Source organism: Vicia villosa, linkage group LG4, assembly GCF_029867415.1.
Source record: "Vicia villosa cultivar HV-30 ecotype Madison, WI linkage group LG4, Vvil1.0, whole genome shotgun sequence".
NCBI classification, from domain to species: Eukaryota; Viridiplantae; Streptophyta; class Magnoliopsida; order Fabales; family Fabaceae; genus Vicia; species Vicia villosa.
Window position 1 is genome coordinate 3,644,915 of NC_081183.1, and position 16,965 is coordinate 3,661,879.

The window sequence follows — 16,965 nt, forward strand, 5'->3', positions numbered from 1 at the left end:
TTTATTTAATAATTATAGTTTATTTTTCACGGCTTCTTGGACCCATTCCAATGCTACGCATACCTCACATGTCTTATTTCTACATACACTCTTTTAGTTGTGCTAAATTTAGTTAAGTTTTAATTTAGTTAATTTAGGTTATTATCCAAAATACAAAATAATAAAAATAATAAAATACTAAAAATATGACTTATGTTCCTGACTATTTTAGTATCTTATAATATTTTTTTTACAAAAATTAGTATCAAATATTGATTGTGATGTGTTTGTAACTACACCAAACAAAATAGGATAATGCTAACTTGTGCTCCAATGACACAAGTTAATAAAGCCTACTTTTAGAAATTTTATTTTGAAAAATACAATAAAAAAATTAATTTAATATTTTCATAAAATCAATACCCAAGTTTCAAAATATTCTTACTTCAATTACTCACTTCTTAAAGCACAAGTTATCATTACCAAAAAAAATAAAGATGATATCAAATATTCAAATAATTAAAACTTTTATCACTGATGAAATTTTTTATTTATGTACTAAAATATCTAAATGTCTTACATATAGTTTGTTTCTAGAATGTTGACTAGAATTTATTGATTTTGATTATGCTTTATAATTAATAATTGCTTGGGAGAATCATATTAATTATGAAATATACATTGCATATTAATATTTTATGATACTTATAAATGTCAATAGTAATTATCATTGATTTTTATTCAATAATGCGCACGTTATTTCACAACTATTTGATTGTGTTTATTTTTGTTTCTTGAGAAAAAAATTCCTTTTTTAGAATTTAATTGCATATTGATTTTTTTTAAATTGTCACTAGCTTCAAAATTAAGAAAAATATATCTTTCTTAAATTATATTTATATTTTTTATCGTGGCTTTTTTTTATCAACAATTCACTACATCACAAAAAATAAATTTAAAATTAAAATTTATAAAAATGACTTAAATAAAAATAATATTTATGTACTAGACAAAAATATTCTATAAATTAAAATATTTTTAGATTTAAAAAGTTTATAGACACGGACTAATTATTTTTAAAAGGGAAAAGCTAACATGTGCCTCCAAGGGCACAAGTTAATGAGATATTTATAGAAATTTTTTCTTGTAACGCGTGCATTCAATCAAAACTTTAAATATGACTTTATTGCATTTAATTATATCTAACTTTTTTTAATTATAGTATCCTTAACATGAACCCTAAGGGTACATGTTAGCATGACCCTTTTTAAAAACACACGGGTTAGAGACAAGTACCGTGTAAACGCACGGTAACCATACCAAAATTTATGCGCATACGAGTTATTACGTTTTTCGTGCAATTAAAAAAAATAAAAGTAAAAGTAATGTATTAATCCAAACTCAAGAAAAATGTGTTGTTTTTTAATTATTTATGCATCTAATATTTCAATTTTTGAAATTATTTTTAATTTAAGATATAAATTTTGTTAAGATAATATATATGTAAAATTATCGATGTAAAACAATTTAGGTAAAACAATTTTTGTTTTATTTTAAAAATAATTGATTACTTTGGCAAAACAATTTTCTTTTTCTCATTTACATTTTAAAAACAAAAGTCTGCGTATCACACGAGTACTTATATGCACACACACATGTTATGATATTTTTTGTAAAGAAAATAAAAATAAAAATAATATATTAACCCTAACACGATATAAATGTTTTATTTTTTAATTATTTATATATAATATTTATATTTTAAAATAATATATAAAAAATTTTAAAGACTTGAAGGAATGGGGTGCTGCTTTCCCCTTTTAAAAATTTAAATCCTAACACGATATAAATATTTTGATATAAATGTGTTGTTTTTATTAAATAAAATTTTAAAAATTTAGTTAAAAAAATTTTAAAAAAAAATTGAAGAAATGGGCCTTCCTTCCATTTTTGTAGGATAGTTTTTATTTTATTTTTTTATTTGTTATTCATTTAATTTAATTTTGTTAATAAATAAACCATAATAACTTTGAATTTGGTAATTTATTTTGTTTTAAAAAAATAATAATAAAAATTTTTAGAACCCTAAACGTCCATTTCCCCTTTTGTCCGGTGCCTCGCACGGGTATCCATACTAGTATCATTATAATCCTAATCATAATCATCAATCATCAATGTGCTGATTTCAGTCATTATCATTGTGACCTTATTGTCATTATCTTTGTTCTAACATAATAAGTTAATTAATCTCATCTTATGGACCCTAATTTTGTTAGTTTCTTGCTCAGACTTTTGCAAACTTATCTTATATCATGGATCATGGATGCACGTTTAGCAATTTCACTGCTCTAATTACATGTACTACTTTCTTGTCACATTCATCAATATTATAACTACATTATTTCTATTATTCCTGGACAAACTAAAATGAATTGAAGAATATTGAAGAACATGTAGTACTACTAATAACATAATTAAGACAATTTCTTTATTCATCCTTATTTTTTGAACCCGCGCAAAATTTCAAAAATATCCATATATTGCGAAAGTACATTTTCGAATGCACTTTTTATAAAATAAATGTGATTTTTGATGTGCACTTCCGAAAATACCTTATTTTATAGAAGAAAAGAAAGGTGTTTTCGAAAATGCATGTTGATCTATCTTTGTAATTTCGATTATTTATGATAAGTCGAAATCAATTATAAGAACGGTTGGAAATCAATTATAAGCGGAAGCCTATACTTGTTGGCCTTGTACGTCGAAATGACACAGTTTTATTCAACAACAAATTAGCAACAATGTAGTATTTACCTCAAATTGTAGCTTTGTATGCCCTCTTCGGTATGATCAACCACTTGAAACTTGATTTGGAGACGAAAAATGGATTAAAAATGATGGAGGTTTTGGAGAGGGTTTGAGTTTTTGTTTGGAGGAAAATGAATGAAATAGTGAAGGAGGGAAAAGGTATATGAAGGGTGTTTTCGGAAATGCATCTTCGAAAAAACACTTGACAGACGACAGTTTAAACCAAACGTTTAAATTGAAAAATAAGTACTTTTGGAGATGCATTTTCGAAAACACCCAGAAATGAGTGTTTTTGGAAATGCATCTCCGAATCCTAAAAAAATTTTTAAAAAAAAAATGTGACTTCAGAGATGCATCTCCCAAATCAAAAATATTATGGAATTTTTAGTAAGGGTTCTTACCTAGGGGTGGATAAAGAAATTGTCATAATTAATTAGAAAATTGGATCCAAAAGGAACAAAGTTGGGCTTGCAATATCTCATAAGGCTACAATTGTGATAGCAGGCTTTGGAGAATTTTACATGCACACCTTGGTCATAACACCCCCTCATATTTTTATAATACTAAAAATATTTATCTTAATTTTTTCATTAATCACGTGTTAAAAAAATTTCTTTAATGCAAAAAATTCGATAGGTCATATAAAAATTCAATATACATTTCTTAGTAATTTTGAGAAGTTGGATGTAAATAATAAATTAAAAAAAAAAAAAGTGATTATACGCCGGATTTTTCCAAAATATTTGGGTATAATACTAAAATTTGGAAAATCTTTAGTTTTATACCAGATTTTTAAAATAACCAATATAAAATGCAGATACCTCAAATTTTTTTAAAAAATTCAGTAGGATATTTTTTTAATTGTTATTTTTAAAAACTAAGTTTATACTACTAGATTCTTTAATAAATCCGATATATTTTATAGTTTTTTAAATATTTTGAAAAATCAATATAAAACTATAATTTATTTTTTAAAAATCTATGAATTTATATCGGATATTTGAAAAATCCGAAAAGAAAAAAATGATTTTATACCAATTTTTTAAATATTTGAAATAAATCTTTGAAAATTTATATTTTTATACCGACTTTTTAAAAAATGCTATAAAATTTATATTATTATACTGATTTTTTTAAGAATCCAATATAAATTCATAGGTCTTACACTGATTTTTTTTTCGAAAATCTAATATAGAAACATAAATTTGCCCTACTTTTGGTTCTTGTTTAACACTAAAACCTTTTTATATTATTTTTTAACATTTTTTCAATTGTTTTGTCAAAAAGAAGAATTCAGTGTGAATATACGCTATCATTTATATTTTACTAATAATTTGTATACAATGTTGCTCAATTTTTATTTTATACTTTTCCATTTATATTTCACATTAAAACTATTCTCGTGTTTTCATCATTTAGCGATATTAATATCACCAAAACAGTGAGGGTGAGTTCTGGCATCAAGTGATTTCATCCCCTCCCAATCGCAGTGCAGTTGTGGGGGATCGAACCTTGGTTCTCCCTACCAAGTCCAGCGCCAATCACCACTGAACCAACTAACGATTGATTTAATATTAACAATTTTAATTAGGTAGAATTTGATATAAATTGTATATATAGAAAGTTACATAAGAATGAAAGGCAAGCAAATAATAAATTGTGTCAATAATCTTTTTAGAAAGGAAAAGAATCTATCTTAAAAGTATATTTATAGGTGTGAGGGATACGACATTATTAGATATGATTCTTTTAACTTATTGTAGAAGATTTACTATCTCATATACTAAAAAATTAAAAATATTAAATGTAAATGCTAAATAAATTTTTATTAGGCTTAAAAGTGATGAAGGGTAGAGTAACCCGCATACATAGAAAACAAACATATGTACATGGTGAGGCCATACATCCTATAATAACTACAAATTCTCATGTTCCTCCCGAAGATGGTTACCTGTCAGTCTGAGGATGGCCTCCCATCTCAATGTGTATTGGTGTACTCCCTAAAGACCAATAGTTTTGTTAGATCTCAGTACTTGTATCAAATTATCTATTAATAATAAGACATTTCTTTATTATGTTTGATTTTTAAAAGTAATATAGTCCCTATAATTGCTAGTATATTTAATGAAACACTAAGCACGACTTAATCGCAAGACCTCATTAAACATAAAAACAATATTCTTAGAGTATTCATAGTCGACCTTTATTATGAAGTGGGATATCATTAAAATATTCAAATTATTACGTGGATGGATTGATGACCACGTCTCATGAATCATGGATAAAAAGTTATCAAGTCTTCACATAGGTGTAAATTTTAGGAGTAATATCCATAGATAAAATAAATGGATATTTAAATACCTGTTTATTAATGGATATGGGTTTAATGTTATCGTGCACGGGAATATCCATATCCATTAATAAATTATAAAAATTACTTAAGTATTATTAGTTTATTATACACTATCTTTGCATATTCTAAAACTAAAAAACTAGTCTTCTCATATACATATTTTTTTGAAGTTTTTTTTGAAGAAAACATTTATGTTCTATATAAATTTTATTGGTCATTTCATATTTAAGCTTCTTCTATACTCCATACATCACTTCAACAATTCTACAGTCCAACCAACGAGGCAACGAGTATCGCTCTTTTCCATTCAAAGTAGTGTCATCCTTTCTTCTCCTCTCCCGTCCGCTCTTCCACCAAAACTCACAATCACAATATCATTCTTATTTTTGTTGTTAAAAATAAAATGTATGGAATTTTATGCTCTGATGAAAATGAAGAAAATTAATTTGATAAAATTTTATCATTAAAATAAAAGAGATTTGTATAAATATTATGTGATAATAACATCCTGTGTCTTTAAAAAAAAATTAAAAATATTTTTTTTCAAAACATAATTTTAGAAAAATAGTATTATCCACGAATATCTGTAAATATTCGCGGATACCTTAATACCCACGAATTACCCATTTAGCGGATATCCACACAGATATGGGGCAGATATGAATATCATATTTATCCAACGGGGCGGACACAGATATCATATTATCCGTCCCCATGGATATCCATGTACATCCCTACACACATAAGAACAAATAAATAAGATATTAAATAAATAAATGAAAATTATTCGATGGTGTGTTCTTGTAATTCACTAGCTAGTGTTAATTAGAGAAACGTAGGACTAGGAGTATATCGTAAGGTACAATGTACTTAAGTTAAATTTGAAACACTGTAAGGTACAATGTACTTAAATGGTCATGATCATCTTGCAACCTATACAAATGGATATTTAAATATAATATTTATGATGAAGTAAATAAGCTTGGCCAAAATTTGTTTCAGGAACCTTAGCTTTCTGAAACCTAAAATTGCACCCTCTCCATCTTTCTCTCTAAGACTTCATTTTAATCACCTGTCACTGTGAGTGGATTATGATTGTGTGGATTAAGTAAGGGTGTTTTCATTCAAGTTGTGACCACTCTTTGAATTCGACTTCAAAGGTTCATCATTGTTAGAGGTAATAATTTAATCATCGGTCACGATCATTCCTAAGGATTCGCTAAAGGGAGATTTTTTGTATAACTATCGTGTTTTGCTTGTAATTTCCTTACAATGGTATTAAAGCTACTTATAAAAAGGAATTAAATATTGACATTGTGCTATGTGCATTTAGATATTTGATATCGACTATATTTCCTGATATATATTCGTGTGATTTTACATCAGTGCATTTGATATACTAGTTTTTTAACATCCATTCAATAAGTAAATAAATTATTGTTATATATTTGAATGATCAATGTTAACTATGCTTTGCGACCGACAATTGTATGGTGAAGCAATGATATTTTAATCACTCATATTGAATAAGCAATGTAAAACAATGAACACTCAATGTAACAACATAAAACCAAAACATGAACACTAAATATAAAACAAACCTACATCTTTGTCAACTACAGTCATCTCAAAATGCTCATTTATGTTAGAGACGACCTTCCATGTGTGATGTACTTTAATCATGATCTTCCGCAACTATTTCTGGTCGTTGATGTCCTTCACCATCTCAAAAGGCCTAGCGATGTTGAATGAATGTCAATGAGCAGGATTTGGGCAGGGTACTATAATAACCATCCCCATACCCGCAGTTTAAGAAAACCTCGTAACCGAGCCCATAACCGCGTGGACACCAACATTTCAATTTGTACTCGTACCCTATGGGTACCTAAGTATCCATACCCATACCCATTTACCCATATTTTTAATCAAATATAATATATTAATTATAATTTATCATGTTATTTCAAGTTTTTAACAACGTTAAAAAAAATTCAAGGATGATATTGTTGAGTTATGAAATAAGCAAACATTTGTATTTAACTACGTACAAGTTTAATTAATAGTGATGTAATTAATAAAATTGACAAATTAACATGTAGGCATAATCGTAAAAATAAGAAATATATATGGGTCGGCCTAGGTACTAAGGTTCCCATACATGTGCCCATACCCGCTTATTTTAGTGGATAATTGCATGTGCCCATACCCGTACATATTTTGCGGATTTTTATTCTATCCATTTTGAATAATTTTTACGGGTGCCCACTGGGGATGAGTCTAATTCACATCCCTAAATGAAGATAATAATGATGAAGTATGAAACAAAAACAGAGAAATGATAGTTTAAAGGATATTTTTAATCGTGAACCAAAAATGGAGCAAGAGGTAGGAGTGTGATTGGAGAATGAATAGGGTCAGGGTGTAGGAGGCTAAAACATGCAACATTTTGCATAATGATTAGACAAATGAAAGAAAGAAAACAAATAAAAGTATTTGAAAAAAGAGGAAGCAAATTGGAGACACAAGGAAAGAAGAGCAAAAGATCATAGAATTGGAATCGAACAACAAAATAGCAAATGGCCAAAACCTAGACGCGTAGAAATAAATGACAGAAATGGTAGTAATCACTACAAGAATAAATGTTTTTTGCAGCGACAAAATTTGTGGGCAAATGCATAAAGTTGTTGCAAAAGAGCTTTACCGCAACAATCAAAATATCGCTGCTGGTTGTTGCGATAAGTCCCGTTGCAAAAAGTTTTGCAACAAAATTTAATATCGTTGCCGTAAATAACTTTTTCCAGCAACAATATTTGCTGCCATTTTTTTAAATATTTGTTGGGATAAGTAAATTTTTCCAACCAAGATTGTTGTTATATATAACTTATCTCAACGACTAAAGTTGTTGCCATAATATATTTATCCCAATTTTTTATTTTTAATGATTCTCAATAATAAAAATCATAATTTTAATTCTGTATTTAAATTAATATAAATTAGTTCATGTAAATATATTGTGAAATTTGTAAATCGTAGTATACTAATTAAAATATATTTGTTAAAATCTTGTCACTTATTATTATTCATATGTAGAAATATAAAAACAATATCAACACAAATTAGTTTATGTAAATATGTTGTGAAATTTGTAATTCATATTGAATTGTAGATTAATTACAATATATTTGTTAAAATCATGTGACTTATTATTTCATATTTTAGAAAATAAAAACAATATAAACACAAATTACGTAAAATAAACACATGAAAATACCATAAAATATACTTGCATAATGAATCATATTTGTTTCCATTAGACTAAACAAATAAACATATTTCATAAAGAAATAGAAAATATAGTTACAATACTAATTATTTTTCCTAATTTTATCTTGACCATCTCTTTGTAAAGTAGCTGAAGTATCCCTGATTTCCCTGCAATTTTCATCCAATTATAAAATAATAAATAAAGATAAGAAGGAAAAAACATGACTATATTAAAAAAATTAAAAATTAAAATTACATAATCAACATCTTAAATTATACATTTATAAATATGTAAGTCAAGAGAAATATTTTTCATAGCATACCTTTGTGAAAATATATTACTAGTAGTTTCAACTATATGATCACGATAAGCTGCAATATTCATAGAACTTGGAAATTGTCCAGCCTGTATAAATGTTCAAAACACAATGATTTAATTATTGAAAACTTAAAAATATTAAACTAATATATTTTTAAAATGAAAGTTTTTGATTTATTATATTTTTGTAAATTTCAATCCAAACTTACCATAAAAGGATTCATTCTAAAATAAATAGTTGCCAATTTTTCTTCAAGTTGCTTTTCCATCCTTTCTTCAAGTTGTCTTTGAGTATCTTAAAATTTTGACATCATTTCTTCTCTTTTGTGACGTTCTTCTTGAAGTTGAGCTTCAACCTCTTTCAATTTCATTGTTATATCGTGTCTTTTTTCACGTTCACTTGCCAACTCTTGATATAAGGCGGCGGATTTTTCTTTTGTTGGTTTAATTCCAGCTCCAAGACCACGACAATACCCAGTTCGTTTTCCTACCACTGATTGAAAAGCATCATTAATAATTTGGTCTTCGTCAATATCTTCATTAATGTCTTGCAAGATCTCCGAAGAAGCTTCTTGAACCTTCAACTATTAAAAAAAAAAGTAAATTAGAATTAGAATTTATAATAATATATAAAAGCTTAATAAAAAATATATTTAATAAATAACATAACTAGGCATACATGAATTTCTCTTGAAGCTCCATCTATCCATTCTCCATTATTTTTCATGTGAGTCATTTGCCATAAATCTTGAAAATTGGGCTCTTTTCCACTATCAGGATCTCTCTAAGAATGGTTTTTACATTAAAGAAAACAAATAATATTTTAATAAATCATTAATAAAACTAACAATTCATAATAAAATTTTATATTTTAATATATTACCGCATCATAGCTAACTGCCTGAAATGACTTTCTTCCACATATGTGATTGATAACTTGTTTTGCTTTGTTTGCTTTATTTCTTTCACTCATTTCCTAAAAATCATACAAATAAAAAAATACATTAGTTTATATATATATATATATATATATATATATATATATATATATATATATATATATATATATATATATATATATATATATATATATATATATATATATATATATATATATATATATATATATACATACACATACACAATAATTTAATTTATCTATATTTACAATAATTAATTTCGATTACCTTATAGCGAGGATTTGAAAAATAATTTACCAAATAAGTCCAATCCTCTTCACTCACTTCATCAGGTTTGTTGTCCAAAGCTTGCTCATTTGTTTCAAAAATTTTATAGTAGCTATGAAGTCTTGCTCTATGGCTTCGATAGAGTCTTCTTGATGTATAAAGTATAACATCTTTATTATGCTCTGATTCTTCAATGTCAAAAGTATCCTAGATTTAATAATAAAAATAAAAAATCACTTTCAAATAGTTTTAACATACAATAACAAAAATAACATGTAAGATATTAAAATTACCAGAACTTTTGATACTATGTTATCTCTATCAATTTTAGAAATATCCTTCCATTTTTCAACATTAAGGGGGGCAGGCTTCTTGGTAAGAATAGAGATTTCAGTAACGAAATCAGAAGCTCCTGGTCCCATGGCTACCATCTTATCAATTGGAATAAAAACCTGTAATTTTCCGGTAGCACTCTTTCTCTTTTTCTTTGCAACACTTAAACCTGCAGTTTTACCTCTTCCAACTTTTTTTGTATTTGTGCATTCTTTTTTATTTATCGTCAAAATAAAAAATAAAATAAGAAATAAACAAAATTTGTAAAAAGAAAAAGCACATTAAACATCAATTGAGGAAAATATCAAATAATTGTACCTTCTTGAAGTGAATCAATACTAGCACTTGTAGAATTTGGATGCATTGAATTTGAATCATGATTTGGCAGTTCCATAATGACATTTATGGTGCAGGAAAGTAGAGATTGTATCCAAATGAGAGATTGTTGTTTAAAATAATTTTTATATCCAAGTTTTCCATGGGAAAAAAGTTGGCGCCTTTAATTAGCGGGAGTTTTTTTTCCCTTTGTTAGAATGAAAAAAATAGCGCCTAAATTATAGGTGATACATGTTTAAGAATTCAGTTGTGATAATCTTCCACTAAGCCACTATCCAACTTCTTTCCTTTTATTTAGATCTATCTTAAATTAGTTTTTTTTTCCTCAATTTTCAAAGTATAATTAAAGGTCCAGCTATAAGTACATTTATATATTCTCTCTCGTTACTTTGTTTCAAAAGAAAGTTCATTATTTATTTATTTTTAAAATAATTATATCATTCTCGTACTTATATATTATATATCAACTTATAAATAATTTACATATATTCCAATCACTTATATTAATAATAATAATAATAATAATAATAATAATAAAATTGATACATTTTTAAATAAGAACGAAACAACACTCTAAATGTGTATATACAAAACTAAATAGTTAAAATAATAAATAAAGAGTATATAATAATTTAGTTGTGAATTAAAAATAAATTAAAAAATATATATATATATATATATATATATATATATATATATATATATATATATATATATATATATATATATATATATATATATATATATATATATATATATATATGTGTGTGTGTGTGTGTGTGTATGGGATATGATCAAATGACACCAAGGTGTCAAAGTTTAATTTAACGTCAAATCTCAACCGTTAAAAGAATTGATCTAGCGGCCACACACACATACACACTATGTAATTTTGGGAAAAAATTACATGTAACCAAAATAGATAAAATTAAATAAAGTAATTAAAAAAAATACATTTTACTCTGTATCAGATTCTGTATTTTCTAGATGATCTTCTTCATCTATGAAACATTCATCTTGATCATCTTCAATATCACTGTCAATGTCATCAACATTATTTAAGTCTACTGTTTCTTTTTCTTTGTTAACAATAGATTCTTCTAAATGTATTCCACTAATGTCGTCTCTACAGTGTATTATCTTGATCCAGTAATGTTGCATCTAGTTGTACGTGAGTATCACCTAATTCATTGAGTTGGTATGGTTCCAAGTCATCGCCACATGGCAAATCAAAACTATTTCTTGGTTTTACTTTGACCACTGTATGCCACTTTTCATTGTCACCGTGTCTTACATAATAAACCAATCTGGCTTGAGAACCTAAGATAAATGGATCATTTCTATAACATAACCTTGTCATATCAACACTAAAAAATCCATATTCATCTTTTTTATATCCCCTACCTTGATTTCGACCTTGAGACGGAGCTTCAAACCAATCACATTTAAATAAAATGACAAAATTTCTATTCATGTATCTTACTTCTGTGATTTTTTGTATGACGCCATAATAATCAACATTTCCTGTCAACTCATCTCCTCGTACTATCACACCACTATTTTGGGTTTTTAAATGTATCTCACTATCTTTTGTACGGAATTTGAAACCATTCAAAAAATACCCTTTATGATTACATACTCGACAATCTGGACCTCTTGCTAATGCTAACAATTGACTAGTAACCCTCTTATCACCCAATTTTTGTAGTTGTATAACCTACATTTGAAAATGATATATGTTGTAACATTAATATTTATACAAATGAATATTAAAAAAATATTATTTTAGTGTACCTCTTTTTCAAACCACTTATTAAACTGCTCTTTGTGTCTCTTGTCCACATTTCTACTATTTTCATTTCTCAATATTGTCATGTGTTCCCTGTAAATTATTAAACATTATAACATATGAAAATATTTAAAATTATACCAAATATAAAAAAATGAAAAAAAAATGACAATAAAGATAATTACTCTATCCAAGGTCTGACTTCTTCACAATTTTGCAATATATAAAAATGAGCTTGTTGTATTTGATATACACTCATATTCTCCCAAGATTCTCCACAAATAGGTCTACCATTATTCTCAAACACTGACAATCCATTATAGTCGTCGCATGAGTAATCCATGCATCTTTCCGGTCGATTCAATCTAGAATCCATATCTGTCAAATATTGGGCACAAAACAACATACACTCTTCAGCCACATAACCTTCTGCTATAGAACCTTCTGGGCGTGCTTTGTTACGCACATAACTTTTTAATACGCGCAAAAACCTAATGATAAAGAAATTCATATTATCATAGGTATTAAGAAACAATAATTAGATTAATATACATATATCACATAAACTAACCTTTCAATAGGAAACATCCATCTATATTGAACCGGACCTCCAAGTTTTGCTTCATTCGCCAAGTGAATTGGTAGATGAACCATGACATCAACAAAAGAAGGTGGAAAAATGCGTTCTAGCTTACAAAGAGTCACTGCAATATTTTTATCTAAGCGGTTCAACTCATCCATTTGTAACTCTTTAGAGCATAAATCACCAAAGAATAAAGATAGTTCAATCAATGGATCACATGCGTCTTTTGGGAGCAACCCTTTTATTACAAGGGGGATAATTCTCTCAAACAAAACATGATAATCGTGACTTTTAAGTCCAGAAATCTTCCGTTCATCTACATTTACCCCACGACTGATATTTGAGGCATAAGCATCAGGAAATCTCACATCCTTTAAGACACGACAAAACCTAGTCTTTTCTACCTTTGACATTGTGTATTTTGCAGGAGGGATTATATATTTATCCCCGTTCCAAATAGGATGAAGTGGTCTTTTGATTCCCATGTTTTGCAGATCTAATCGAGACTTTAATGTATCCTTTGTTTTACCTTCAATATCTAACAATGTCCCAACAACACTTTCACATATATTTTTCTCTATGTGCATCACATCCAAATTATGTCTGAGTAATAATGTCCTCCAATAAGGCAATTCAAAAAATACACTTTTTTTCTTCCAATTATGATCTACCTTTTTAGTTCGTTTTCTTTTTTTGGTAAATTTTCCAAAAGTCACTAGTTCAAGATTTTCAAGTTGTGTTAACACGTCATCTCCAGTTAATTGTTTTGGTGGATACCTTATCTCCTTTGTGTTATCAAATGAGCTCTTATTCTTACGCCAAATGTGATTAATAGGTAAAAACCTGCGATGACCCATGTAGGATTGCTTTAAACCATATCTCAAACGACAAGAGCTAGTATCTTTATTACAACAAGGACAAGCTAGTGCTCCTTTAGTACTCCACCCAGACAACATTCCATAAGCTGGAAAATCATTAATGGTCCATAATAAGGCAGCATGCAATTTAAAATTTTGTTTCATCGAAGCATCATATGTTTCAATACCTATGTTCCATAAGTCTTTCAAGTCATCAATCAATGGTTGAAGAAAAACATCAATATCATTCCCAGGACTTTTTGGACCAGAAATAATCAACGATAACATAAAATTTGGTTGTTTCATGCATAACCAAGGAGGTACATTATACGGAATTAAAATCACAGGCCACATACTATAATTAGTACTCATCATACCGAAAGGGTTAAAACCGTCTGATGCTAGTCCAAGCCTTATGTTACGTGCATCTGAAGCAAAAAATGTATGTTCTTCGTCAAATTTCTTCCAAGTCAAAGAGTCAGCTGGATGCCTCAATATTCCATCATCGATTCTTTTGTTCTTATGCCATATCATGTCTTTTGTAGTTTCTTCAGACATAAATAATCTTTGTAGTCTTGGTTTGATAGGAAAGTAACGAACTATTTTATTCGGGACATCATTTTTCTTCTTATTTGTTTTCCATCTACTTTGACCACATATAGGACACTCTCTAAGATATTCATATTCTCCTCGATACAAAATACAATCATTAGAGCAGGCATCTATCTTAACATAATCAAGTCCAATATCCTTAATAATCTTCCGAACCTCGTACATTGAGTTGGGAATCACATTACCTTCAGGAAACGCCTCATTTAGTAGCTGTAGTAGTGAGTCAAATGAAGTATTGCTCCACCCATAAAGACACTTTATTTGAAAAATACGCATAATAAAAGATAACTTTGAGAACTTTTGACAACCAGGATATAACTTTTGTTCAACATCGTTCAACAATCCATAAAATATTTTAGCATCTTTATTTGGCTCTTCAGAGGCATTAGTCCTAGGTTGATGATCAAATGCATTATCTCTATTTGCACATGATGATTGATACATGTCTTGAAGCATTTTGTACGTTTGAGCATCATCACTCATTTCAAGATTGACATCAAATTCATCACCTTCATCTTTAGAATCTCCATTGTTACTAGATGATGAATCGTCTGATGTTTCTCCATGAAACTCCCATTTTATATAACTTGGTTCAAATCCCCACCTTAGTAAATGTTGTTTTGCATCTGCTTTGTTCTTAAAGAAAACATTATTGCATTTACGACAGGGGCATCTAATTGTTGTTTTAGGCTTGGGTCCAGAAAATGCAAATTCAAGAAAATAAATTATTCCTTTTATATATTCTGGTAAACCCACATCTTCCAGTTTCATCCATCTCTTGTCGTGTTTAGTCATTGTAAAAATTCCTGCCACTTGAAAAAAAATAAAAACATATATTATTTAATAAAAGAATATAACAAATAAAAAATTATTTTAATCATTATGTTTGTGAATTGGATATTTTCACCTAAAAATAAAAATTATTATACTATTGTTTTATTAATGACTTTAAAAGATAATGAATAATAATTATCTTTAGTATTTTTTTTCCATACTAATGTAATGTATTGGGAATTTATGCATATAGACAACTAGGATTAGAATTTGATAGTTTCAAACTAAATGTAATTGTTTTACATATACCTAAATCATTAAAAAATAATTAATAATAAATATATAATATAGACAAATATATTTGAAATAAATTAAAAATAAATTGTATTAGAGATATAAAAACCTCATTCGATATGAATTTGAGAGTTTTAAACTAAATTTAATTGTTTTACATATAACTAAATCATTCAAAAATAATTAATAATAAATATATTATATAGATAAATATATTTAGAATCTATTAAAATATAATAAACTGAATTAAAATAAATTGTGTTAGAAATATAAAGACCTCATAAAAAAATAACATGTTAATGATTTGACACACTGATATACTATTTATGGATTCAAATTAAGACCCCTTTTTAAAATTCTAACTTAAATGTCAAATATTTTTAAGAACAACAATTTTGAAGAGATAATATATACGATTTAAAGTAACATGTAATGCACCGCATTATCCTATCATCAGTAATTCGTTCCCTAAATTATGATTATATGAAAATGTCATCTCCACTTAATCAACAAAAAAAATCAAAAAACATATTTAACTATTATTCAATTTCCGTAAAAAAAATCAAAATTTGAATGATTAAATATATAATAATTTTACCTAATGCAAAAACATAATTTATATCAAAATTCTTAGGCTAAAAATTATGTAACTGTTAAAGTTATGAATAAAAAAAAGTAAAAAATCAAAATTTCTAATTTTATTGAGTGCAAAAACATCATACCTGATAAGCGTAAGTGGAATGAAATTTTTGCGTCGTACTCTTGAATTATCGAGTTAAAAGAACCATATCAAAGCTAGTTTTATTTAGCACAAAAAATAATAACACAAGAATGCATTTATAAATAAATTTGCGGTTTACTTGTCTCCTTTTTTCTCTCCATAATTACCTATTGAGTTGAGATTTTAGTGCCGATCTACAATTAAGATGAATTGAATAAAATTTCAAGTTCCTATTTAAAGGCGAATTGATGAATAGGCAGTTAAGTTTTAACGCTAATTCACTATTAATTAGTATTATTTATTTTGATTGAAACCGATTCACTATTATTTAGCATAATAATATGTATTGAATAAAATTTTAGATACTTGATTTATGGGAAGAACCATTTTTTAGAAAAAAGTGACGTCATAAATATAAAAAACTGAATGATAATCTCTCTCCTCCAACTACCATGTCCACATAACGTGGTCTTTTGATTTTTGAATTTATTTATTTATTTATTATTTTTAATATGTGCATCTACCAAAAGTGAGTTATCATGGTATTTTATAGCAGCACTCTCTCCTAAATCATTATATTTCCCAACAGTCTTTAAATGGTTGGAATAAAGTCGTAGCAAAAACTATATATTCTTGTAGTGAATGAAATTTCTAAAACATATAATTTTCTCATTCGATAGATATTAAAGTCCATGTTATTTTATTTTTATTTATATGTGTGGGATTAAGATACTTGTATCTAATTTTAATTTCTAA

The 16,965-nt window shown here is 27.2% G+C and overlaps 2 protein-coding genes across 2 annotated transcripts in view; both read right to left on the bottom strand.

Moving 5' to 3' along the window:
• Nucleotides 1–16,965, bottom strand: part of LOC131594352 (uncharacterized) — an 88,907-nt gene that overhangs the window by 24,836 nt on the left and 47,106 nt on the right. The window lies entirely within an intron of this gene.
• On the bottom strand, nucleotides 11,706–15,215 carry LOC131594944 (uncharacterized). Its single transcript, XM_058867142.1, has 4 exons — nucleotides 12,940–15,215; nucleotides 12,554–12,859; nucleotides 12,374–12,461; nucleotides 11,706–12,296 (listed from the first exon to the last, which is right to left on the bottom strand). The coding sequence occupies exons 1-4, from the start codon at nucleotides 15,213–15,215 to the stop codon at nucleotides 11,706–11,708; spliced, it is 3,261 nt and encodes a 1,086-aa protein (XP_058723125.1).

What these genes read in the sequence shown, in the direction of transcription:
- LOC131594944 (XM_058867142.1), bottom strand. Translation starts at nt 15,215, where the DNA reads ATGACTAAACACGACAAGAGATGGATGAAACTGGAAGATGTGGGTTTA. An exon ending in TGGATGTTTCCTATTGAAAG is followed by an intron (nt 12,860 to 12,939) that starts GTTAGTTTATGT and finishes CTTTATCATTAG; the next exon opens with GTTTTTGCGCGTATTAAAAA. An exon ending in ATAAGTGGTTTGAAAAAGAG is followed by an intron (nt 12,297 to 12,373) that starts GTACACTAAAAT and finishes TTTCAAATGTAG; the next exon opens with GTTATACAACTACAAAAATT.